Source organism: Pempheris klunzingeri, chromosome 14 (genome assembly GCF_042242105.1).
Source record: "Pempheris klunzingeri isolate RE-2024b chromosome 14, fPemKlu1.hap1, whole genome shotgun sequence".
Lineage (NCBI taxonomy): Eukaryota > Metazoa > Chordata > Actinopteri > Acropomatiformes > Pempheridae > Pempheris > Pempheris klunzingeri.
In genome coordinates, this window is record NC_092025.1 from 6,759,002 (window position 1) to 6,785,928 (window position 26,927).

Below are 26,927 nucleotides of genomic sequence, written 5' to 3' on the forward strand. Positions count from 1 at the left end.
CACACATGCACATTAATAACCAACAGGATGAAGGAAACCGCATTTCTTAAGTCACAGGGAGCTTCGAGATGAGACAAGGGCCCTATTCTGCAGATGACATGCTGTTATCAGGCTAGAATAGTCCTGCTTATTCTCATCCAGTTAATTTTGCTTGTTGAAGACTGATTTATCATGAATAACAGTGCACTCTGCTCTGGAATGAAGGCAAAATAAGTAGACAGTTGAAACCATAATCATTTTATGTGTTCCTACGTTTCTACAACTGTCATTTTGCTCTACAACGTTTTCCACAACATTGGATACCACCAGTAAGTGTTGTTAGACCAGAAGTGACATGTAGATTGGTGGATGTTCCCACTGGATGTGCAGGAGACGTTTAATGTGATAATCATGAGCCTGCTATTAAAATCAAACCTTACTGAAATCTCTAAAAAAAGCAAATTTAATAGCACGAACAGTTGTCAGCAAAGCGGGCTCTGCAGTTAATCATGTAATTCAAAGTTTTAGTGTTCAAATTCACATTTTAAGGCAAAATGAAATGTTCTGGCCCCATTGGTCTTTTCCCAGTCAGAATAATTTAGTTGAATTCATGGCTTTTTGCTTTCTGTATCTGTAGAATTTAGTTTGGCTCTCTTCTGTTTACAAAGATTTCTTTATTTTTATATCGTTATTTTATGTTTTATGTATAGTATTGGTATTGGTTACTCTTTATTATGAAAATTTAGATAATTACACCAACTTAGATCTTAGTGATTTTACAATGGCCTGCATGCTGCCTTCTAAAATCATATCAAAATTATTTCATTACAAATCCAAGAAAGCAAGACATTTCTACCTGAAGTAAGTTTGTCTCGGTTGTGAACCAGCTAACTGTCAATGAACCGGCTTTTTTGCAGGTTTGTGCTCAATGACTTGTCGCTATGACAACAGTTCCAGATGAATTTTAAACCAGCTCTGAAGAAGAAAAGATCCCGGCTAGTGGCAAATTGTCAACGTAATCTGGGCAACTCAGTTATCAATGTATGAAGAACAGGTTTCATTTGCATTTCCTCCCTGCATGTATTTTCAAGCTGCCTCTCAGCCCACCAGTACAGCTGAGACACACACGGGCACAGGAAAAACACAAGAAAGTTTTTAGTTACATTTTAAAAAGCATGTTTTGGTCTGTGAATGGCTTGTGACTGCTCGAGGTTGTCTGCATCTACGTGTTTGCTGGTCTCATTATGCAGATACACAAGGTTACAGTGGCTGCCTGCTAGGTGTCAGTGCTAGTTGCTGTGTTTTACTATCGGTTCTCAGCTTTCCACATGAACACGGGCATCGCGGGCAGCACTATTAAAAGCCAAGGTGTGCTCTCAACCGAGCTGTCTGTCAGCATGATTGGTTGGCTGTTTGTAATCGATGGAGCCTTGCCCACAGGCCAGCCACCTAAATCCATACAGACGGCTGGGAAAGATGAGATGGAGGTGGGAACATGGGCTGCAAGAAAACACACATACACACACATGCAAACACACACAACCCCCGTCTCCTTGTTTAAATGGCTCCCCACTGCTTAAGACCCCATCGATCAGTTAGTGAGCGTGTGGCATTTTGACTTAAACCGTGCATGGATAATGGGCTTGGCAGGCACCGTACAGATAGTGGGACAGCAGCCCAAGGAACTGGCGGAGGGGGGGCTCATTAATCCAGGGGCATGCCGTGACATTGCCAACAGGCTGCAGCTGGATTGAGGAGCATCTGGAGTGTCCCCCCCCCCGTCACCGGCCCACCCCTCTTTGGTGCAATGGTCTGGCCTGGTCTGGAGCAGTTGACTGCCAAGGCAGATGGTACATTAGGTGGGTACAGGCTGGGCATAAGATGTGCATGGGCAGTGATGTGGGTGATGGAAGCACACAGACATGCTTTGGCTTCCATCGGACACGCTGGTCATATTTACTTAGTGAGGGAGTGTAATGTAGGATTCATGGTCGTGCATTTGGGGTGCATTTACAGGGCTGGACGTGGGGAGGCTGTAGGTAATTGGTAGCGTGTAGAGACTTTCTGCATAAAGCTGAGATCAGACTGCACAATATCGGACAGAAAACGTCCTGATCCATCGAACGAAAATTTGCAGTGGGCATAAAGATTTGTCCTTTAATACTCTGTAGTGTGTCATAACAGATTCTACGGGTAGGACGCCTCATGAGGCCCACAGATTAACAAGTCATGTGAATTTTCTTGCTTTTTCTTACCTGGTTTCACATCTCCAATGTGCTGCGCTGTGTGTGATGCTCAGGATGCCGTGGTTGTCAACATTCCTGATCAAGTCACAGCAAGACCATGATCCAAGTGAGGCTGTAGCATGAAAACCCCTGAGTGTGCTGAGCTGATCAAGGAGGTGTTTTTTTATGATTTTTGTTTGTAAGAGGTATTCAGTGCTACATGTTGTTTCAAAAGTTACATTGTCTCACTTTAAAAGTTGTGGACATGCTCTGTGGGTGCACGATAGCATTTCAATAGTTTTATGACCAAAGTAAAAGTTTGTTGTTTGTGATTTCATTCCACTTGCTTTCGTTCAAGTTGACTAATGAGGATGTCTTTTCAGCAACTGACTCAAGAATATCTTAGGAGATGAGTGGAAATTCACTGTGACGTTACCCTGTACTTACCACAGTGTAAGGTATGAGTAAGCTCAGTTGGTTTGGCTCTCACTGAAGAATCCAACCAGCCGATTACTGGCCGGTCATTCAAAGTCACCGGCTTAACAGATGGTTTTACTGTGATATTTAGTTCACACATTCATCACGCTCTGCTGTCCAGATCTCCGAGTGCAGGTCGGCACATTCAGTTTGTTTCCGCTGTGCAAATCAACGATGGCGCTGACGGGGTCTTTCACCTCTGCTGCATCAGTCCAGCAAGGGCCTCTGCGCAATTCCACTCCTGCAAAATTACACCGTTATCACAGACTAAACAAACTCAGACATCAATAAACTAATCACACGCCCGGTGCAAGCCAAACACCATGTCGATGCACCACAATCGCAAATGTCAACGCTAATAAATGTAAATGTATTCAGTGTAAACCTACACACACCAGTTGAACTGTTGGAGGGCATAGAGGTGCAACAGTGAAGATGTACTGTCCCTCAGTCATGACCCATGTCCCTCACTGCTGGAGAGTCCTTGGTGTTTTCTCGCTGCCAAGCCTGACCTCTGATTGTCATGTGGCTGTGGCAAGAAAAAAACCCCACAATAACAGTATTATTTGGACTCGGTAATATATTTGTGTTGTCTTTTCTAATTACACAGATTGTTTTGTGCACATGCACAGTCTCAGCACTTCACCTCTCATTAGCCAAGATGGGCACCAAATTGAGCCGCTTAATTAGCCCAAAACAGAGAGAGAAGAAAATTGCTAATGACAGAGAACACAATCCACATTAAAACAGAGCATGTGCACATGTGCTTGTGTGTGATTTTGTGTGCTTATATATGAGTGTGTGTGTTTTGCTGAAGCCCATCCTTCTGAATATAAACTGTTGATGAGCATAATCTGGGCTACATATGGCTGCTTTCTTGTAAACAGCCGACACTCTCATTCTAATTAACCCACAAAATTAGAGGAACAGGAGGCCGCAGTTTGTGTGGGTGTACTGGACCAGTGCTAGGAAAGCGAAACCTTATCGTGTTCTCATTGCTGGGACCTGAACTGTAGAAGCAGACATCTGATAGGCTGACTGTTCTCCCCACAGTGAGGATCCTCTGAGCCTTTGCTGTATTGTATCAGCTCAGTGGGGGATTGTGGAGGAGAGACAGTGATGCTCTCATAGCTGCTTTTTAGTGCATGCTAATGGCTAATTAGGCATTTCATGACTAAAGCTGCATGGTTATTCTCATTACATGCTACTCAGTACTCCCAGAGTGCCATAGCATTATGCTGAGGGCAGGGAGGAGGCCTGCCTTTGTTTTCAATGTCTCACTCTAAACTCTGTTGGTAACCTAAACTCCAACTGTATGTGCCGGTTATTCATAGCTATTGGGTGTAATGGTATGATAAAAGCAAAGCCCCCATCTCACTCTCCATAGATGTTTATTTGGCTGTTCTCCCTGACATGATAGGGGCCCTATAGATGCTTCTGTCAACTTAAGTCCTCACTCAGGCTGTGGGTCATTAAAATGCTGTCTGACAAACACCCTCCAAATTAGACACAGTGCCATTACATTTAAAGGGGCAGTGTGTGTGTGTGTGTGTGTGTGTGTGTGTAAAAGAGTGATTGGGGGGGTGGGGTTCCTCTGCTGTTGCTTAGTGATAAAGCTGTTAATAGAGTAGCCACTGAAGATGTTAACCAATCTTTGTGCAGCGTGATGAACGCCACAGTTATCATGATAATTTGACACAAGGGAACCCAGTTCAGTGTTTACTTGAGTCGGGGATCTTTGTGTGTGTGTGTGTGTGTGTGTGTGTGTGTGTGTGTATAGAGGGTCACTGGGGCCTGTAATTATAGAAATTCTGCCTCTTTTGCCATGTTTTGCCGTGTCACCGTCCTCCAATGGAGGGGCTTTCCAGACATGCATGAGATGCTTTTGGGATGGGTTAATGTTTGTACACAGAGAGGAGATGATTTGAGGCCTTAATAACAAGGAGGACACCTTGTTATTAAAGTGTGACCAGTCAGTTTTGCACCTGGCTTTGTCTTCTCTTTATTCATCCTCCCACAGAGCTGCTGCTCCAAAATAAAGCAGAATGTTCAAAAGCTTTCTGATGTATAAATCTTCAGTTTTTCATTTAATCTATATGATATCACATAATGGCTTCTTACTGAATTGGATACCAGAGAGTGTGTCCATGAGTGTGTGTGTAGCTTTGCTGAAATTCAAGTGGGGACACTTTGCTTCGTGCAGTGTGTGTACTCTCACATACAAACACATTCTGTACCAGCTTCTGGGGGAGATAACAGCTCTATTTGCGCTGCCGTGCTTGCCTCACCATTCTCTAGCGATAACTCTTAATACGCTCATTGGTGTGCGAGCACCTCACCGTGTCAGTCGAGTGGCCAGCACCAGCAGAGAGCCAGCCGACGTCTGCACTCAGCCACAAAAATACAAACCAACTGTGATACAATTTTGGTTGATTGAAACCAAACCCAGACTTGGAGGAGAAGTGGGGCTCAGGTATGACACGTTCAGTTGTTGAAAGTGTAAGGGCACACCATGATATTCTGCAGCCAGACTGATGCGTTTGATCCCAGGTGTTACACCTGGCGACCTCCCCACCAGGCCCCCATCCACCTGCTTCCCCTCTCAGACCTCACATCTCAGGCTGAAGATGATGAGTTCCTCTCCCTCTCCTGACAAATTGCTCAATCCTCACCAGATACGTTTGTCAGTACACTGCAGCTCATGTGTTAGATGTATATTAGGCAGTGTTTTACCTAGACTTTTATTCTTGTTGACTGGAAACTTGGAAACACAGACAAATAAAATAGTTAATGGTCCTAGTATCCTTAAGAAAGATTTTATTCACTTTCATAGTAAGCTTTTTTTTTTCCTGCAATGAGGATGACTTGCACCTTGTTGTCACAATTGCACAGCCATTACACTATCCCATCCTCTCACAGTCCACTCCACTTATCAGTGTGTGGTTGACGGACAAGCAACACGTGCGGGTGTGTTTGTAGGGCAGGTGGTGTTCAAATTGTGCTTTTAAGCCAGGAGGCCTGAACCGATCACAGAACTGCGGTGTTAAATTGGAGGTAAACCCGCTTGTGTGGTTTGACATACAATTCTATAAATGATTCATGATGCCATTAAGTTCTGTGAAACATTTAGAAGAACAATCAAGCTGTCAGCAAAACTGCAGATCAGGATACTGAAAATCTTTAAGGAGTTTACATTTTTATAATAACACAGCAGCAGACTTCAACTATGCAGCCTATCAATAACAATAATAATAATAATAATAATAATAATAATAATAATAATAATAATAATAATAATAATAATAATGATAATGTACAATTATTTCTTCTCATATTTACCTCTGAATGAGTGTCCAGATACTTCCCCTCACGTCTTTCAGGCTGTCAGTGTTGCCATGATAGATGCTGAGAGAGTGAAAGTATGTGTGATTAAACCCCAGAGTCACGCCTGAGTGAGCAGAGGTCACCCTTTGACCCTGACCACTGACACCCTACATGTGTCTGTGTGGCAGAGAGGGGACGAAGCATTAAATAAAGGAGAGTGAGGCACGTTGTTGCTACCCAGACTCTGTTCCCAATAAGGGCCAAATGTCGCTTTTAGCTTTTTAGCACAGGCTGCTGTAACCAAGGAAATGCTTTCACCACATTAGCGCTCCCCTCCCTTGTGTCTCAGCGGTCTTCTTGATTACCTCTCTGGCCATCCTTGTTACCTAAGCCTTCATTTACAGATCTGAAAGCATGTGATCGATTGAGGGAGAGACGGAAGCCATTCATCAGCATAGAGAGGCTGAAGGTAGATTTCTAATTGTCTGCTTAGATTAAAGCATAAAGATGTGAGTGATTAAAGAGATCAGAAGTCCAAGGAGGTGACATACGGTGTAAGTTGAGGGGAGCTGCTAAAGTCCCATATTACTCCATTAGCATGACCCCCCCCCAAAGAGCTGTGTTTGTGCGTATACGTGTGTGTGTGTGTCACGTCACTCTCATGGTTGGCAGAGGGAAGAAGCTCCTTAAAGGTATCAAAGATGTAAGAGCAAAGAGTTTTAAAAGAACACACAGAGAGCAGCTGCTTTATCACACGATGGGAACAGAAGCAGAAATCATTGGCACGATGCTGATAAATCATTTCAGCGCTCCGTGCTAACTATGTATGTACACACACATCATATCATTTTACAAAATGTGTAAAATGATACGATGGAAATGATGCTCTTAAGGTGCTAAATAATTTATAGGTTTATAGTGGAGGACATACTACGCAGTAGTGATGTGGGAAACATATAGAAAACATATAGACACATTGCCATGATCACTTTGATATTGTTTGATATTGTCAACATTAAAAAAAAATTTATATACCACTCGTCTTCACATTTCTAATAATGCTAACAGAGAGTACACGAAGTTAGCTCTACAGGTAGTGAAAAACGTGAGAAAAGTGTGTGGTAGCATCACAGATAGTGTAATGTTGGCATAAAAAGAGACAGAAGCATAAACTTGGCTTAATGTACAAGTCAAGCACACAGAAGGCAAGATATTATATTAGTAATGCTGTTTATCATCAAAACATACCAGGCACTAGATATATATAATGATAGAGGTGTTTTGTTCACTGTATACAGGCAAAACCTCCCTCATAAATAAGTTTTTATCAGCCACAGTTTATCATGAAAAGAGACTCTGCACCACATTGGAACTCATGTCAGACTGATCATAGATTGAAACCATTCATCTAACAGAACACACAGTAACAGTGTAAACGGGTGACCATGTTGCTAGATACAAAGGTTTCCCTCTTGGGGCTGAACATTTTCCATCCTCTACTTTTGGAATTAGTTGATTTATGTTAATTTCCCACATAAGCTGTCAGTCAGTCTGCTTCCTATCCCCCACATGCACACGCATCTCATGTAACATCACTTGGAAAACCTGTGTGTAATAAAGTCTGAGGAGCTAGGTGGCTGAATCTGGTGGTTTGGGGGAAGATTTAAGATTCACACAAACTATCTTCCTTCAACCTGTAAAACAATGACAGAAGGAGGAGAGGAGGAAAGGGAAGACTAATGAGAAGATAAAGAAAGGAAAAGCAGAGCCAGAGGGAAAGAAGCCCATCTAATCTGAAGGGTTCATCTGGGGCAGGCTGCTGCGGTGCTCCATCTCTTGTAATGAACTTGATCCCAGAGATCTGCTGATCAAATGATCTCCAGCCAGTGGCACACTCCAATTAGAGAGACCAGCAGCCGCTACAGCTGACACAAGCCCTCTACCAAGGCAGCCCACAAAATAGCCTTTGTACAGACTGAAGACAAAAGCCTTCCTTTTGTTCTCAATCCCATGAGGTCCCGTGGATTTCTGCACTTCAGAACAACGACTTCTAGATGCAACCGAGATGTGTGATAACTCACACTGCAGCGGAAACCACGTGCACAAACACACACACACACACACACACATATATATCTGAAGAGCATGGTCTGTTTACTCTGCTGGAAATCCACAACAAACAAAGACACTCTACTCCTAATAAGATGCATTCAACCAAGGATGAGATTAGCAGCGCAGCACTGAGACACACACTCACACAAAGCTGTTAAGATCCCTCTGTGCTCTCAGAGACTTCTGCTGGAATGTGTCTGAGTGGGAACATCCAATCTTCTCGAAAAAACCCTGTCATCTACATCTGACGTGTATGTGTGTCTGAAATAAAGTATGTCTTGGCTGTAGTTTAGATATATTTCTCTCTTTGGCATGTTTGGCTGTGCTTTTACAGACACACACACCTGCTTTAGACTATAACAACTGGTGGAGATAAAGACAGAGGACCCAATAGCACAACTCGAATTCCAGGCTCTTTGAATCAGAAACTCTTTACTTGGAAGAAAGGTTTGTAACACAAGTGATCAGTCAGAATGGCTAACAAATCTGTTTAAGAGAGGGTGAAAAGACTTTGGAACGTTTGGCACTGAGGTACAAAGACGAACTGGCACAGAGAGGAGGAAACACGCAGACTAAAAACACTGGGAAGAGGAGGGTAATGACGGAAAGGTGAAACTAATCGGGCAATCACACAGGCGGGAAACGCACAAGGGCAGGGAGCGAAGGATCTGAAAGGAGAGGAGAAGTGAATATGACGAAATAAAACAGGAAACGATGAAAGAATGAAAAAAAAAAGACTAACGTAACCTAAGAAGAAAGGCGAGACGTCACAGTAGCCTGTCAGTGTCGTGGCAGACATATTCTTCATGTACAGTAGGAGTCCTGTCTGGTCTGGGTCCCCTGCTGTGCCCCCCCCTCTGCCTCAACCTCATTCCCATTCCCAGCAAACACACACCCCCACACACACAAAGCTATGTCTGCTCTAGGTCCCCCACTTTGTAGGCTGTTGAAGTGAAGGCTGAAGGTAATGGTTTCCATTTTTCCTTAATGCCACTGGGTCAGGGAGCGATGGCAGGGCAGAGCTTCATTACAGGAGCCCAGCAGGGCCCCATGTCTCCTGTAGGGATTCATTATGTTGCTTATAACGTACACACACACACACACCTCACCACACTCTTGATAAAGGTTTCTATACATTGTCAGATAATGATCCTCTAGGTTTGTACCACTCTGTAACACGAGGCTGCAACATCACACTTGAAGAAAACCCCACCTCAGCTGCATTTTTGCATTATTTTGCCTCCAGTAAGATAAGTTGCATTTGATTGTACTGTTAAGTTTTCCTCAAGAAAACATGACTTAGCACATTATATTTTGGGGCATTTCCAAACTGCCTTGAATATTTCGAGGAGTCTGGCTATACTGTTGAGTTCAGAGCCGCTAACGGATTGTGCTTTTCATTGTACAAACTGCCATAATTCATTTCCACAGCAGGCACACCACTAAACTTGTGAAACTCTCTCAGACAAAGCAAAAGAAAGCTTTCACTATCACTGTGCTTGGACCGTTCTACGTACAAAGAGCCTCTTTCAGTGCTTTAAAAACGTTGTCATATTCATAACATATTCAAAACATTATTTCAAAAAACATCTGGTCCTTTTTCAGATTTAAAAAAAAAATTTGAACAAATAACAAAACCAAATGATTCTTGAGTCTGTATGTCCCCCTTTATTTCTGTGTACCATCCAACCTCTTTTCCCCAATCCAACAACACCAGCAGAGAAATACACACATGTACCCATTATAGAGATGAAGATTCATAAACCGGGATGTTCATCTATTATTTTCAGACGTTCTGTGCACAAACAAGAGCATTTGCAACACATACACACACATACAGTACAGACAAACTGATTAATGGGAGCTCATATATAGTTACTGCGCCCAGGTGCAAGGCTCCTGATCTTCCTTTGTCTGCAGCAGCCTTGTGCACATCACAGTCACACTGATCCACTTTTCTCTCTTCCGCTGCTTCATAAACAACACGCTGCCGAGGCAACATATTTTTAAAACTGTCTCTGGATGCAAAATTAATTTACACAGCAAAGGTGAATTCCTGTAGCGGGGCTTCTCACATTTCTCGCCGGAGTTAGAGGGTCATCTGTATGCCGAGCGAGCTCTGTAACCCCAGGACGCAGGAGACCCATTCAAAGTACAATCTGCAATTTGAAAAATCTGTGGCAGCCAATTGGAAAATAAGTACCCTGTTCTTAGCCTACCTCATGAATTCATGTATTTTGCACTTTTCATTACACCTGTGGTATTCTGTGGGAATTTTGATAGTGTACTCTATCAAATTGCTGTCCTGGTTACTGTGTTTATGTATACATCTATATTTATTCTATATTCAATGAGATCAACTGTTTTCATGCATGTTTTAGCAGGAGCAGGTTCAGACATAGGAGGAGGGGGGCAAGGGCATAACTTAGATAAAGGGAACACGTTTGTAAAATGCATAAAAGTGTCGAGACTCAAATTTAAAACCTGGGTTCTCAGCAATAAAACAGCACATTATGAACAGCCTGCATTGTTTATTTGGTGTAATAAATGAACCCCAAATAAATAACTTTAAATATTCTAATGTATCTGCAAATATAGCCAACAGCCAACGGGGGTCATTTTGTGTCTCCCTGTTGCGTCTCTTTGTGATCATTTTGCATCTTTTTGTTGGTGCTTGACTCTCAACTGTTATAGTAATTGTGTGCAGAGGTTCTATCTTCTGACTAGTGTGATTCCAGGGGTGTGCGTGCCCCCGTCTGGTGTTCAGAAATGTGTTTTTTTAATTAAAATAACCTTGTGGGGACAAATTAAGTTTAACCAATTCTACATTTAGTAACTTAGCTTTGCATGCATACATGAAATTAAGGCTTGTATCATATTCATTGTGGCATGTTCTGCTCTACCTTTCTCCTGACTGACTACTGCACACAGATGTGAACTGTGATGCAACCGCACAGCTGCACGTACAATGCAGCTACCAGTGTTGTGTTGTTGCTCTGACTCTCACAGCTGATATTCCCTGTTGGAGCTGAGGCAGCTACTGAACCCAGGAGACGTCTAGCTTAAGGGTTTAGCCTCAGGGCCAAAGGCTGTCAACACAATCAGGGGGGTTAATGTCAGGCTCATGGCTGTGTACACACACACACACACACACACACACACACACACACACACACACACACACACATCACCTTTAGCAGATGTCCACATGCAGCACAGGGACAGAGCTTCAGGTTTCATTGTTCCATTGTTTCCTCATCACCCGTCTCCTCACTCAGCTCAACATTGTCAAAGGGAGCACAACTTCAAGTTGATTGATGTCTTCAATCTAACAGCCACTTTCTTTCTTGTATTAGTATTATTATTATTTATTTTCCCATCCTCGCCTGTGAAGTAGTTTGTCTCCCATGCTAATCCAGTCTCGGGATGGATGGATTGAGCGACAGATCAGGTCGTACAGCGACACAACCCCGCGTGTGCTGTAGGTTGCCTCATGAGGGATAAGGAAGTCAAGGACAAGCAATTTGTCTTTGGTGTAAATTAATTTGCAACATTAAAAAAAATAGATGTGCGATGTGGAAATGGAAGTAATTAAGATGATAGATTGGATGCAGCATGTGAGATTCATGTGTCATCGCTGCAGCGCTCCCGGGATGGAGATTCACAGTCGTGAGCATGAGTTCAGATGGCTCAGCGTGCACTGGGAGCTGAGAGACACACACTTGAAGAGGTCTTTGTTTGGAGGCAGTGAAAAATTGAGTCTAACTGCATGTAATGCTGTGTATCTTTTGGTATTCTTTCATTCTTTGTTTCCTCTTTGTCCCTTGTTACTCAGGGCATATACTCTAGGGGCAAATGAGAAAATGTGATTGGTTGTTAATATATTTATTTGCGTTGTCGAGCGTTAGATGAGAAGATCGGCACCACTGTCACACCTGTATACTAAGTAGTTAGCTAGTTGCAGCTGGCTAGCTTAGTTTAGCATAAAGACTGAAAACAGGACACCTCCCCTGCACCCCCAAAGATGATTAATTAACACAAAAAACTAAGTGCAAAAATAACATGCTGAATTTTATGGGTTTAATGGGTAGATTTCCCTGCGCCTTCCAAAGAAATAGTGCAGCACATAAGCCCTCACAATTGCTTGCACAGGGCGTCTACATTTTTGATTTTGCATTATTTAAGTGAGCTTCTGAGGTCTTGCTATGTGAATTTTCTTACCTTTAGACAGTCTTTATTCTAAGCTTGCCAATCAGCTTCATATGTAACCAGCAGGTATGAGAGCGGTATTTTTCCTTGTCATCATCTCAGCAAGACTGTGAAATGTATTTTGGCAAAATGTTGAATTATTCCTTTAAATGCATTTGTAATCTCCTTATAATGCTATCTTTATTTCTTGATCTGCTGAGAGGATTCACAATATGTTCTCATGCTGTAACTGCGTGTTGTTTTATCTTCAGTATTCTCTATCTGTTTTCGTCTTATCTGTGTCATTGTTTTTGTCGCTGCAGTGCCTCGCAGGGAGTCATTACAGCTTTACTCCATCATCTGATATAATCTCCAGGATGCAAAAAAGCTCGTACAAGTCAAAATCATTAAGACTCTGTGAGTCTAAACAAAACATTTAATGCCCAAATTCCTTCTAGGCTGGGGGCTTTAACCACCTATGCAGTTCTCTGTGTGAGCTCAGAGCAGTCTGAATGACTGTGTGATAAACAGACCCATTACTGAGCTCTGATTGACCAGTCCACAGGCAGACCTGCTCACTCTAAAGATAGCAGAAGCTATTTTATTGCCCCGCTAATCTCTCCCAACTCCCTCTATTTTATTTCCTCATCGGCTTTCTTTTTCTCTCTCTTTTGTTACCCTTTCATATCTTTCTGCGCATAGCCCAAGGTCAACAGGGTTTCGCCTCCACAGCAGTGAACCATTTCTGCTGGAAATGGTTCGATGTTCTCTTCACCGAGTCGCCCTCAGACATACAGACGTGTTGTTCTCATGTGGATTCAAAGCAGCTTTGTAGACACATCTTGGTTTGTCTCACCTCTTTGTGATCATTAAAAAGTCAGAGATGGAAAGAGTACAAAAATATTTTACTTGTACAAGTAAAAGTCTAGGTAGATAAGAGTAACAAGAGTAAATGAATCCGTTACTTTTACTTTTTGCAAAAAGGTTTTTGAAGGAAATAAAGCATTAAACAGCAATTACAGGTCTATCTGCCAAAGTACTAAATTGAATCGCCTCCTCTCTGCATTTTCTTTCCACATTTCCCCTCCATTCCTCTCTTACTTAATCGTTTTCAGAAACATTTATTAGGGAGCCGTGTGTTCGTTGCCGCTGCGTACGTGATCACCTGAAGCCAATGGTTTCGAGAAATGTAGGTAGTTGGAGCAGCATCATTAGCATAATTTCCCAGAGGCGCACTGAGCTTAATTATCAACATGGCTGTGTGCAGACTAGAGCACAGCTCATCACATTAGGATGGAGTCCCTGCTGTTTATGCCCATGCTCCGCCAGGTCCCAGCCGAGTACCTGGAGATTCATTGCTGGCACAGTTCAACTCCCAACAACTCAGAAACTTTCATCCTCCATGCTACGATTCCTCACCTTGAGCATGTCGAAGGGTCGAAATAATGGAGCAAACTTGATGCACATTTAGATAGGGGACACCAGAGACGCTGGTGGGCCATCTGTTGTATGTTAGTTCTTTTAAAGGTGGCTGGTGTTTCATAAAGGGCAGTGCGTTGCATGTGCCCGTCTCAGGTATGCTCACACATTCCTCTGCTTTTCCTTTCTCTTTATATGTGATATTTGCTTAATGCTCTGTCACATCCGTGCCTTGGACGGCCCCCTGCTTCCTTCTCCATGCTGCCAGAGTGGAGGTCAAGGAAGAAAAGTGAGTGAGAAAAAGAAATTATCTATGGCCATCTCCACTCGCCTGTAGATAGAGGGGGAAATGGAAATGATCCTTGTATGTGGCCAGTGAAAAGGCAATTTCCTAGAGACACACTACTGTTACGCACTGGCCTTTGTTATGCTTTCATTACTCCACACACACACACACACACACACAATCCCATTCCCAGCAATCTTTCAGATTTATCTATTAAACTGCCCTTCAGCAAGGCACTTATTTCTACTTGTTGTAGAGGACACTCTCTTCCAGCTCCATCATGTACATATGTGTATCACGCTGATGCATAACTGTATGTAGTTCTGTATATACAATATAATAGAGAGTGTATGTGGGCCACACTGTGTGCTTACTGCCCCAGGCTGTTGATGTGAATCAGCACCTAATTTACATCAGCCTGCCTTATCACATCTGGGTGATTATTATGTACATGGGACTCAACAGAGATCAGCTCACCTGCTCTATTCATAGAAAATGCTTGCTTATGGAAAAAGACAAGATGATAAAGAAGGTGTCGGAGAAAGACAATGCAGAGGAACAGTAGCTCTGATGTATAACTTTGGGCCTGCATCCACAATTAAGCAAGATTTGTCTGCTTTTTTTCAGCATATGTTTGCTGTCGCCGCGTTTTATCAATGACAAACATGGCCGGCAACATAAACAAATGAGTGCCGTGTTGGCAAATCAAGATTTATTAGATGCATTCTGTTGTTGTTGTTTTGCATTTGCCTACCTGGGAGAAGTGCAGACATTATCCTCAGCAGGAAAATATGTGTTTTTCTCTCACTGCTTGTGTTGTTGATGCCTTTGCTATGCAAGGTAATGTGGCATCAAACATAGTTACGGTAATGTAAGGCCACGGTCTAATGTGTGTGCTCTTTCATGTGTCTTTGAAGTGAACAGTAGCAGCAGATAATGTCCCTGCTTGGACAGCAGCCAGATAAGAAGTTTCTCTCAGGAGTGAGAAGAAGCAGTGGGTGCTGGCGACACTGGGGATACAGCTAACACTCAGAGGTTCACTGTGGATCCGAGCTTCTTCCCTTAATGTTTTTGTATTTACACGTCTGGCTGCTCTCGTCCCGGTGGGGCTGGTGGTCTGTCTGTCTGGCTTGTAGGTCAGAGAAGATAAGCAGGGCATTAGTCTATCCTAATATATTCTAGTTCCCTCTGGCTGACTGCAAGGCTATTTTATAACCTGTCTTGTTTCTCAATGTCAGTCTTTCTCTTGCTGACTTCTTATTATAAAACCATGCTCTTCTAAAGCAGCCTTCCTCTGTAGAAGAACACACAGCATGTTCAACTGTAAATCTTACCCTTGATCCTTACAGTGGTTTAACAATACCGTTTTATACAGTGATTCACCCTGCTTCAGTTCGAGGTCTTACTGCGTGGTAGTCATCTCGACAGGCGTCTCTCTGTCTGGGCCGGGGTGACAATAATCACTGTACTTAATATACTTTATGTAACTGTTTGCCAGAGGGAGACAACAGACAAATGACACCACGGCAATACAGGAATTAAAGTGTGCTGCATCTACAGTAGGGGAGCCACCCATTTCCTATCGAGTTTAATTTATCCCTTCCCATCACTAACAAAGTTATTACTGCCAGTAGGCTGGCAGTGCATCCAAAGCAGAGGTCTTGGCGTTTTAATAAAAGGGGCCTTGAAGCTCAAAGAATTTCTTTTTGAGAAATATCTTGTTAGTAATATAAATTGAAGACATATAAACATGCAAAAGTGTCTGGGACTACAGTATATTGGATTTCTGACAAGAGTCGATTCAGCTGAACTCAAGTATTTTTATTGAAATGTGACACATGAGTAATCCTGGGATTTGTGTGTTTCTAGGCTTGAGTAATAAACTGAGCCAGTGATTTCTGTCCGTGGTCTGTGATGAAACTGATTCAGTGTCACGCTTGGCCGGCAGGTTCTCACACACCCTCCTGCCCCACGAACCCATTCAATCTCTCTTTCGTCCTCACTGCTGTGAACCTGCCTCACCGTTTCTTGCTGCACTACTGGAAAATAGATTCAAGCTGATTTAGTTCATTTAGTGGTAAAAAGCTGCAGAGTCTCTGTATGGTAGTACAATGCTTTTTCCTGATTTATTTAGTGTTGCTTCTCTCCTCTACCACTTGCTGTGGATGCACAGAAAAAAACCAAAAGAAGAAAGCACATAAAGGTGTTTACTATTCATTAGTGTACACAAAGGCCTCTGCAGCCTTGCAGCTACATGGGAAAATAGGCCGAGGCTGATGAGCAATGAAATATAGTGCTCTTGGATGCTTCTGGCAGTTTTCTATTTCCAAATCAATATTTTGCTCACTTGCTCTGAAGTCTGCGTGCACTTCCAACCTGCTGAAGTGTGTGTTCAAACAAGTTGTCAGTAATGGCAAATCCGAGTAATGAAGAGAGGTTTTTCAAGATTAACAGACTGTCGTCATGTTAAATGACAATACTGTGAATAAAAAGGATAATTTAGGGAACTCAGGGTAATGCGGAACATGTCAGAACTTCTGATTGTAAGCACAAGCTCAGATTTAGTCTCTAAGTAAGTAGAAATATGACAACAGATAAATTAGTAAAAGTGAAACAAAGATAGTCAGTGAATTTGAAGTGAACATCTGAGAGGCGTATGTTTGTTTCACCATCTTTCCCTTGAACCGTAATCTCCTTTGCTGGCACCACATGTAAAGTTTGCAATCAAACTTGGACACATTAGGTGCCCAGTTAACTCGGGGTCTCTCCATTAATCACTGTCTCATCATCTCTGAACTATTGTGATAGTACTCAGCAGCACTCATCTGATTGGGGTTGACACATTGTCTCCACACTGCTTCACTTTTATTCCTCTCAGTGGGGAAAGGACTGGCCAGGCTAGACTTTTCCTCCCTGAATTGAATTCTTACAAATGCAGATCATTGATTGGGGGTTGGAAGGTTAGTAAACTGTCTGCTGCTTAGGTCTATTAGGAGGTAAATGATGGAAGCACTCGTAGCTTGTTACTGGTGGCTACTGTGGACGGCTCTTTAAGGGCTGTGGAGGGGGGGTTGAGTTTTACATTTCATTTTTGTAAAAAGCAAGTCAACAACATAGAGGCATCCAGTTTGTGATGTTGGGTGGGCGTCCACATTCACATTGCTTTCCTAGCTGCACATGTAATGAATGCTTTTAAGCTTCAGTCTCGCTGCATGGCATCTCATTGTCACGTTAACCTGTTTCATCACACTCGCCATTCCTCACGGGATTAGATTAATTAGCCATTAAGACCCTGTGGACATGCAGCCTGTCCACCCTGCACTGGAGACTAGAATGCTTTCACGTTTTCTTTGCCTTAATTGAAGGTTTGTCACAAAACATAGAACTCATTGTTCTGCATATTGTGCTGTATGCAGTCGGGCATCAGGTCATTAGAAGAGAGCGACAAGGATCTTCTTTATTCCCAGACACTCATCTTTCTTGACATAAAAATGGATCCTATGTTACCCACAATGCAACTCAACTGCCAACAGTTCAGGTGTGTTATGCTAGTAGTGGCTAATGTAGCCTCGAGCCGTGGACTACAAAGGTCTGGTTAGTTCACCTCTCTCTAACTCCACACTCCCAGATTTTGTTCATTTCCAAACCTGTAGTCTTCAGACCACACTGACCTTGAAGTCTGATCAATTGCATCAGACTTCACCCGGTCCCTCTGGAGTCACAAAAGGCTTTATACAACTTTTTTCACCTTTGCAGCAGTACTCCCGAAGACTTGAAAACAGACTTTGATGTGAAAAATCGTTGGTGTTCCCCTTTAAGACGTGCAAATGCACTAAATGTTCTTTGGTGTGGTTTCATCCCTCTAAGATTTGAAGGATAAGATTGATCCATTTTGAGTTGGCCTCTGATATGAGGTTGATTTTACATTTTTTCAGCAGTTCTTCTCTCATTAAAGGCTTGCAGAGATCCAGTCAGCCCGAGCTGCAGCTTATCTGATCCAGACACCCGCCCTACATACCCTTCTAGTCTGATTGATAAAATCCAACCCTCACCCGGCTTACCTGACACTTATAAAAGACTGCTGCTTGGATTTCACTCCTGTATTGCTCATTATTTATCCATTCTAGTTTAGTGTCCAAGTTTACCTTAAATCATTTCAGAGTTAGAGGGAAGTAGCCTTGGACTTCTAGCGCACGCCTATGTCTTTGTGTCGCTTCCACAAAAGCCAATGATAGTTTGATAAAGAAGGTCATTAAAGTGTCATTAGGCACTGCGCTTTGTGGCGCCCGGCCCCTGCAGATAAAACATGGGGCCACTGTGAGTGCTGGGAGGGCTGGGTACACGGTTGGGATACACAGAGAGGCACACCCTCAATGAACTCCCTAGAGAGACGTTACAGTGGGCTGGACAAACCACATTGAAGAGATACTTCTCCTTCACCCCTTATGACCTTTTTCTTTGTGTTTCCCTCTCAGCTTTTCTCTCCCTAACAGTCAATCCTGGTGCCCCAAGTGTGTAACTAGAACAGCAGAAAAAGCTTCCTCCCATCCCTGCTCTTCTAGCACAGTCCTTCAATGCCCACACAAACCATCGATTTGCTACTCATACAGCTATTGCATTGTAGCTCTCATATGAGAGCTGTCTCCAGCTGACCACGAAGCAGCTGCCCTTGAAAATCAGAAAAACAGACATCTCCTGAAATCAATACAGCGTAATAAAAGATATGTTTGTTGTGTTTTCTAGAGGACTACTCACTATCACAAGTTCAAGCTTTTCCAGTAACCCCAGCTCTTCAAAGCTAAAACAACTGTGACACCTGGCATTGTAATGGAAATCTAGCCGGCACTCAGAATGACTAAGAGCAGCAATGATAGCCTGTAGCGCAGTCGATAACTGCTTGGCAGCATGGACTGGGAGACTTGACTCAATTTGTAAAAGTGAGCCGCTCTCGGGCTGCCTGGGTGCTGAGGCGAGTGTCTGAGAAAGATGATCACAGCACAAGTACAGGGGGATGGGCGGGGGGGCTTCATGAAAGAGTTTTAAAATATGGAGTGCAAATGGATTTAAGGAGACATGAATCATTTTGCATTACAAGTTTCTGTAGATTACAGGTAATCAGAGCGTTTATTGTTCAACATGTAGAAACCTCTGTTCTGCCACTGTTGGGCTTCTAAAATTAGTTAGGTCATCATTTATTTTCACATATGTAACGAAAGGCATCGAATCAGAAGTGGGAGACATGCAGAGGGAGATACTTCAGCACTGATGAGGTGTCTATGTTACTCACTTAACTCTCAGAACCTCTACTGCCACCAAGTGGCTCTCAGTTAGCGTAACACTGCAGTGTACAAATCTAGTGGAAACTTAAAGGGTTGGTTCAGTCAACTGGCAAAAAGCAAATAAATGACCTTGAGTCTTGTGTTTTTGTGCTAAATATTTCCTCCAACAGCTTGTATGAATATCCTGTTGGCTTTCTAACGCAGTCTTTCTTCTCTGACTCTATCCTCTCTGCAGTGTTCATCATGGCTGCTGGACTGCTGGTCTACCCGTTTGGTCTAAACTCCACCCTGGTCAGGTCCTTCTGCGGGGACTCTGACATCTACTATGCTGGCGAGTGCCAGATCGGCTGGGGCTACATGCTGGCTATTGTTGGAGTGATGCTCACCGTCTTCTTGCCCTTTTTCGCCAAATATGCACCGAAGGAGCAGCTGTCCCCCACCCCTCTGCCCACGCTGTTATAGTGCGTTGGTGGGATGTCATGTTTTTGTCCTCCTGACCGCCCTCTCTAACCTGGGCTTGATTTCATGGAGAGACACATGCATCCCGTTTTTAAAGGCGATGCATTTTGGGAAGCCCCACTCAGCGATAACTGAGGCTGACACTCAACAACAAACACTGTCTTCCTGCATCTGTTATGTAATTAATTCAAATTCAGTTCATTTAAACGGAATGTCTTATGTTACAATAATACTCTGTGGTTATAATTTTTACCCCTCAAATCATCTCTGGAGAAGATGCAGTCAGAAGATGAAAGGACTGATAACCTAATTTCACATGATGTAAGAAAATTACCACAAACATAACAAGTACTTGCTAAAAAAAGTGTTTTTTTTTCTCCTTCCTTTCTTTTGTGGGTAACAAGTCAACATATATAACATTCCAAGACAGACTGCAAGTTTGCTGCATAAAGTGAGTGGAAGCATGAGATTAATGTGGCAGTGTGGGTCGTCCAATCAAATGATGTTTTAATAAGAGGTTTTGAAGAACTCAGCGAGAGAGCCCCTTTGAACGGTGGAAGATTATTAATGGATACAGACCCATGAATCTCAACTCTTAAGGAGCTATATCTAGTGACGTTGTTTTGTGCTGAAGCGTTTGGACTGTACATATGGTCTGGATTTAACAGTTTGAGGTTTCAAAATGAAACATTGAAAAGAGAACTCTGACACTTTGGAGGATTTTGCTCTTCAGACTTTTTCTGCCTTCCAGTATTGTGACCAGGCAGTGAACCAGGGGGAGAGAAGATGTTTCAGCTCTCAGAGACAGTGCATTTAGTATCTGTCACACAGAGAAGGAAAGTAGACACAGCATCAGACCTGCCCAGAGGACAAATGGAAATCTCATAACAAGGAGGTGAAGTAGTGGTATCAGAGCAGTGTTGTCAAATGTTTTATGTTGGGATACTGCATCCTTTTGTTAACATTTTCCCCAGAATTGTTTATGTAATGTAACTTGTGTGTAAGCATTTTTTTTCTGTCTACAACACACAATACTAAACACTCTAATTCAGGAAAAAATGATTGCAAAAGGCAGGGAGATGTAGGAATTTTGTCAAAAATGCATGATAAGATGGGCTTTGTTAATGGTAGAACAATTGATCTAGATTTTAAATGTGATCTGACCAACTTGTGCCTTTTAACTTAACCAAGACAAGTGTTTAATACAATTATCAGGTTATCATCTTTTTCTGCTGAAAAACTGTGGATCCTGTTGTGTGATGAGTTCTTTTTTTCTATTATATTTTTTCCTCTCAGAGGTAAAGAGTTTCTCCTGTGCTTGATGCAGTATGATCTCATTAACTTGAGAAAATGTTCTGGAGGATAAAAAAGATGATGGCAGAGGAAATGAAAAAAGAGAAAAGTAGTGTACCTGTGTTCAATTTGTGCCCTGAGACATTTCCACCAAGTATCTAGAAGAGGTAACATGAATTGTGATATTAAAAGGTTGTGACATGCAACTAACTGATTAATTCCTGGCATCACTGTCTTATGTGATTTTGAAATTGAGTGGTAGAGGACGGAGCTGTACAAATTAAACTTCGCCTTTGGTTATATGTGCTGAGCTTACACATTATTCACATTAAGTGTAAAATGTGGCTTAAAATAATTAGCTCCCCAAATAAGCTAATGTGTTGCTGTGTTTTCGTCAACCCACTCCTCCTTTGAAGCGCTGGCACCATTCCTGTCATGCTCCAAGGACAAAATGTCTACTTCTCCACTTACTGTCCCTGTACACTGCCAATTTCATCAAGCTAGACTCCCTTTTCTAGTGGGTGTTTATGTGCGTATTAGTGTTAAATAATGGGTTGGATTTTGCTAATGGGTTAATCTTTAAATATTTCCCACATTTGGGTTCCCATAATGACATGTTCTGACATTGAGAAAATGACTGTAATTATGTTGCCATATTTGAAAGAAGGTCAGGGGGGAAATGTGGGTATTGTGTTGGACCTCATACTGTGCTTGACTGTGGGAATGACTGGCGTGACTGCACTGGACTTGTTCCCCTATTTGTTGAACCCTTGTGTGTAAAGTCTCAGCACTGGTGAATCTGTTTTGGTAGAGTAGAGTTATTGTTTTTTCCATTGTGATGTTTGACTGTAAATAAACTGTACTTGATATCACGTTATTCTTAACTGCCCCGTTTTTCAAAGATATATTTTGAGATATTACCTCATCGTGTTTGCTTTAACCTCTAAACAATGTTTGCTGTTCTGTGAATTTTCTTTGTAATAAAAATATTTCAGAACTTGCAAAAAGAGAGGCTTTACTTTCCATTTACAATTTTTGCTTAAATGAATAAACTCTTTATATATCTGTTTCACAAATAAATGCAAAAAACATCTATGACAAGCATGCAAGTGAGTTCAACTGTTAAAGTTCAGTATTGGTCCATTTTCATTGCATACAAGAAAGTAATGGCAACAGGTCAAAAACTGTAATAAGACCATAAACATGCTTTTTAAAACTACAGGGGCTTCAGAGTTATCCATCCCTATATAGATACCTTCACATGCTCACACTTCACTGAGTGATTTAACCAACGCCCTCATTTCTGCATCGCAGGCTTTCACAGCCTCCTGAGCATTCCTCAGCTCTGAGGGCAGGCCGGGTCTGACGGACACACACATCAGGACATCTCTACTGCGGTTGTAGTTTCCCACACAACGATGAATTTGACCACGAATGAGACGTGGCAGTTCCTGCTCCTGTTGGACAAGAGGCAGAAATGGAGATTAAATTAAACCAGTGTCAAGTGCTATGTTTTAAATATTTCCAAAATACCAGTGTTAGGCTGTCATTCCATATAAAGGGCAGAAGATGTTGCCTGCACCGCAAAACTTTGAGGGGGATGTTGAAGAAGCAGGTTGATAGTCAAGAGTGTAGTCAAAAAAAAGGTGGCATTACTAAAAATATTAATGAAACAGGCAAAAATGAATCCCTAGGAAATTCAGCAAAAAATAATGTAAGCATTAAGAACAAAAAACTGCCATCTGCTCCCTCCCTCTTCTCCAGTGAAGGGTATTACCTCCTCAGCCTCACCCAACCTGAATCTACAGCCTGCTCAGGTAAGTATAATGTGAGCTAAACAGAGGTAAAAAAAATCATGCAAAATAATCAACAAAACAATGACATAAGATTTTTACTGCTGACCTCACAATTTACCTACACACAGCTGCTCACTGCCAAGATGATATAATGATGCAAACACCTTTACATGATACCTGACTGAGCAGCTGATTTACCCCAACATCCTAGACAGGATAACCACAGAAAAAAAAATACATCACACACACACAGTAAAGCCTGCTACCAACCAACACACAAATTAAACAAGGTTGTGTGGTTTATATAGCCTGATAGATAATTAATCTGATTAACTGAAACATTGGACTGAAATTAATCATTTAACTGAAAAAACACTTGATGGAACAGGACCAAGTGAAAAGAGAAAGAAGAAGCAATTTCACAAAATGAAAAACCCAAGTACATCATAATCATCACACTTAACGTGGATAACAGGAGGTCAATTTACTTCTTAAGAGGAAGCTTTTCCCCCAACTCACATTTTCATAGAAGACACACTGCACAACCTCCTTCCCGTCTCTCATGAGGAAGTTCTTGGCTCCGTGGCGACCCAGTGTGACCGCAGAGTCTAGAGTAGCTGAGGGAAGAGCACAGCCTGCCAGTTTATACAGGCGTTACAATACATAATAAAAACTGTAAAACAGTACACATCAGAGAATATGGCCACCCCCAATCAACTGACCAAATATCTCAAATAAGTATGGCACTTTGTCTTTAAACTGGCTCCAGTGTCTCATGCCACCAATAACTGCAGTCAGGATCCTCAGTGAGTTCTCTGTGACTGGCTTCACTGGTAATGTTGCCTGCTGAGCACAGATACAAATGCTGCACTGATCCCTAAAAATATCATGAAACATTCATGGCAGATTAGAAAATCTTTGTATGTTTTTATTTTCCACATATTTGTCTACCGGAGTCTGTCGCGCACGGTGATTTGTTCTCCTGTTTCCCTCAAAGAGAGATCTTTGCGGCCCAAAGCTGTTAGTAAACTTCCAGGAGTTGCTTTGTGGCAGCGCTTCATGAGCAGAGGGCCTGCTGGGTGGTGGGACAGGAGCAGGCAGAGGTCTGGGCTGCTGGGAATACTGATGTATGAGATTGGGCGGTCTGTAAGATGACTGCTGACCCGTCTCAGAGAACCCAGTATAGAGTGATGGCTTGGTTTGTACACTCTCACTGATGCAAGGGGCTTGATATTCTCTCTGCCTGGAGTTAACACTTGGGCTGGGGGCCTGTTGTCTCACTGGGTTGCTGAGCTGTCCCATCTTAAAGCTAGAAATGGAAAAGAATAAACCTATTTTGACATATCAGTACACCGGCCTCATGTCACAATTTTTACATTTTTGAAATTTAAAAATTCAAATTCAATAAAATTATGACTTAAAAAGACACTTTATTTGCTGCCTGTTGCAGTTAGGAACAAACTGGTGGTGTCCATATTTTTGTGAATCTTTCCATCTATTTCTCAGGTGTCTGGATGTTTAACTAGCATTTCATTTTTTGAGAATATAAAAATAGGAAAACAGGATTTCAGGATTTTTCATTGTTAATAAAATATTACAAAAAAGTGAGACAAAAAAAAAACCTTGTGCCTCTGGCTTTGTATGGATGTGATATGGGTGCATGGTTTCTCATTGCAGGGGAAGGTCCAGGAGCAGGTCTGTTGTCGCCAAACTGCTGCAGAGGAACAGATTGTGGGATCCTCTGTCTGCTCCACTGGTGGCTTTGTGGAGCTCCAGAGGATGGACCTGAGGCCTCGTAACATCCATAGGTACCTGAGGAAAGACATGTTTTCAGAGGAAACCTTATTGCAGCCTCCACTGCCCATGTGAATGCTTACCTTAAGTCATGGGAGATGTTATAAAATATTGTCCTTTGTTTTATGTAAAATGCTGTGAAATGTGTGATTCAGCACAAGGTGATTGTGAGCAGTCAGTCATTAACCAACACTCAACAGGAACAATTGCATTTTCAAAATACATTTGGATGCCCTGTACATGTCACAGCCTTGATGGCCAGTTCACTCGCACTTCCAACAATCACTTGTCGTTGGAAATGCATTTATATTTTTCTTTGGGTGTACTGCCATCTAGTGACTAAAATACAGTAGAGGGCCTGACTGAAAGCCTCACCTGATGTGCCGTGAGATGTAGCTGAGCTGCTGCTTGCCATGTATTCACTGTGGGAGAAGAATTCATTCTCAGAGGGAGCAGATGTCAGAGGAACCCTGTTTCTTTTCTTCTGGTTAAAGAGCGGCACAGACAGACAGCCTGATGGAGACAGTGGAGGAGACATATCTGAACAAATCAGACCCCTCGGTGCATTGGGCCAGACAAACAATACTCCTTCACTATTCTGCACATTTACCAACATAATACTAACACTATGTACTGTAAGTACTATGTACTTCTTCTTTGGATATGGACCACAAACAGCAAGTTGGAATAATTATTTCAAGATATCTGAAACAATAGAAATCAACCAATCAATCAATCAATCAAATGTTACTTCAATAAACTATCTAATGTCATAGATACTGATCACTAAAGCTGACAGGAAAGGAAACCCCCTCTTAATATGAGGAAATTATTATAGTAGTGGGTGGATTTTGTCATAAATCTCTTTTACAAACCTGCTGTTGGCCTGGCTGGCTGGTTTTCATTTCTCCTCATTGTGGTTGCTTACGAAAAGCAGTTCTTCCAACTAACAGGTGGTGTCAACTACAGGAAGAAATACACCAAATGAAAAAATGGAGAAGCCCTTTTGACTGATGTCCTGTTAGCGTTGGTCACCCACTTGGCGCTGAAAAGTCAAAAGAGGTTAACTCAGTTAGAAACACTTCACAAGTCAGCTTATATTTCTCTGGTGTTTTGTTAGTTTAACAACAACGTTACTGTAAGGTTAATTTAACGTTAATGTGGCTAATTTAAATGTAGCTAATTTGAAATTAGCTAATTTAGCTATGCAGTAAATTAGCTGGACTAGTGAGCTCATCTAGCTAGGTACCATTTCAGCCGTAATGGTACCTTACCTCTTTGGACATTGCACATTATTAACTAGCTGTCAAAAGTAATTAGCTACACATTTGTTTTTTGTTTGGCAAAAGTGAACAAAAGTTAACCTTACAAAATGTCCTCCGGTTCAGCACCTCGGAGAGCGACACGCGCCAAAACCTGACCGGTGGCGGATGCTGCCTTCACGATCCCACAGAAAGCTCGGAGGTCATAATGACTACTCAGAGGGGATTTAAACACTTTTGGTCGAAAACAGCGAGAACACCACTTTAGGCACATGTCACTGATGTTACTGTTTGCCTCATATTATAGGCAACTTCAATATTTATTTATCTCTACAGCTCGGCACCACTTCGCTCGAAATAACTGAAAAAAAAGTCAAAAAATAAATCAGACCCTTGCATAAATAAGGATATTTCATTTATAATCATGTTTCAGTGCAGTGAGGGCTGGATGGAACATCCACTTATGACAAAGGAAAGAGGAATATGAATGAACTCATTAAATTCATGGGCAAAACAAGACAAGACCAGAGACTTAGAGGGTGTAATTGCCATTTTAATACAATGGATGGAGCTATAAAGCAAGCCGGAACTGTAAAGGGAAATTGCCCTGACTAATAATCAGCACATCATTTGCATCTGTTATTCACAGGTGAAGAGACAGACTAAAAAACTTCACCTCATTTGTTACAGTTCATGCATGGCTGCAGTGCTCCACTCATATATGGATCTCACTTGACTCCACTTGGTGTTTCAGGGGATAAACTAAAATAAGTAGAGATGGGGATGTCTTGTTGGAGAGTCTATAAGGAAAGATAAGTGCAAAGGCCAACCAGCTCTGCCCTTCACTGTGCACAGAGCTTGAGGTTAATCTCAGCCTCAGCGGATCTGTGTGACATCCTTGCTTGAGAGTCAGAAGGCCGCTCTTTGATCTCGAGACACATGCCTTCTCTCTCTTATCTTTCCTCTGCCTTTGAATCTGTGGCAACCACAGACTGTACATTTATACAGTACACCTCAAAAACTGGTGATGAGAT

The 26,927-nt window shown here is 42.2% G+C and overlaps 2 protein-coding genes across 2 annotated transcripts in view; one reads left to right on the plus strand and one right to left on the minus strand.

Moving 5' to 3' along the window:
* LOC139213560 (LHFPL tetraspan subfamily member 7 protein) overlaps window positions 1–19,751 on the plus strand; it is an 87,540-nt gene extending 67,789 nt beyond the window's left edge. The window contains exon 3 of the mRNA XM_070844291.1: window positions 19,525–19,751. Within this exon, the coding sequence (XP_070700392.1) occupies window positions 19,525–19,751 (227 nt within the window). The remainder of the gene's footprint in view (window positions 1–19,524) is intronic.
* Window positions 19,752–22,306: 2,555 nt separating this feature from the next.
* On the minus strand, window positions 22,307–25,546 carry LOC139213543 (spermatogenesis-associated protein 22). The gene is made up of 7 exons (XM_070844267.1): window positions 25,507–25,546; window positions 25,007–25,144; window positions 24,460–24,649; window positions 23,777–24,146; window positions 23,560–23,680; window positions 23,357–23,454; window positions 22,307–22,498 (listed from the first exon to the last, which is right to left on the minus strand). Exons 1-7 carry the CDS (start codon window positions 25,544–25,546, stop codon window positions 22,307–22,309), a joined length of 1,149 nt encoding a protein of 382 aa, XP_070700368.1.
* Between the last annotated feature and the right edge of the window lie 1,381 nt (window positions 25,547–26,927).

What these genes read in the sequence shown, in the direction of transcription:
- LOC139213543 (XM_070844267.1), bottom strand. Translation starts at nt 25,546, where the DNA reads ATGAGGAGAAATGAAAACCAGCCAGCCAGGCCAACAGCAG. An exon ending in TACAAAGCCAGAGGCACAAG is followed by an intron (nt 24,147 to 24,459) that starts GTTTTTTTTTTG and finishes TTCCATTTCTAG; the next exon opens with CTTTAAGATGGGACAGCTCA. An exon ending in ATACTTATTTGAGATATTTG is followed by an intron (nt 23,455 to 23,559) that starts GTCAGTTGATTG and finishes CTCTTCCCTCAG; the next exon opens with CTACTCTAGACTCTGCGGTC.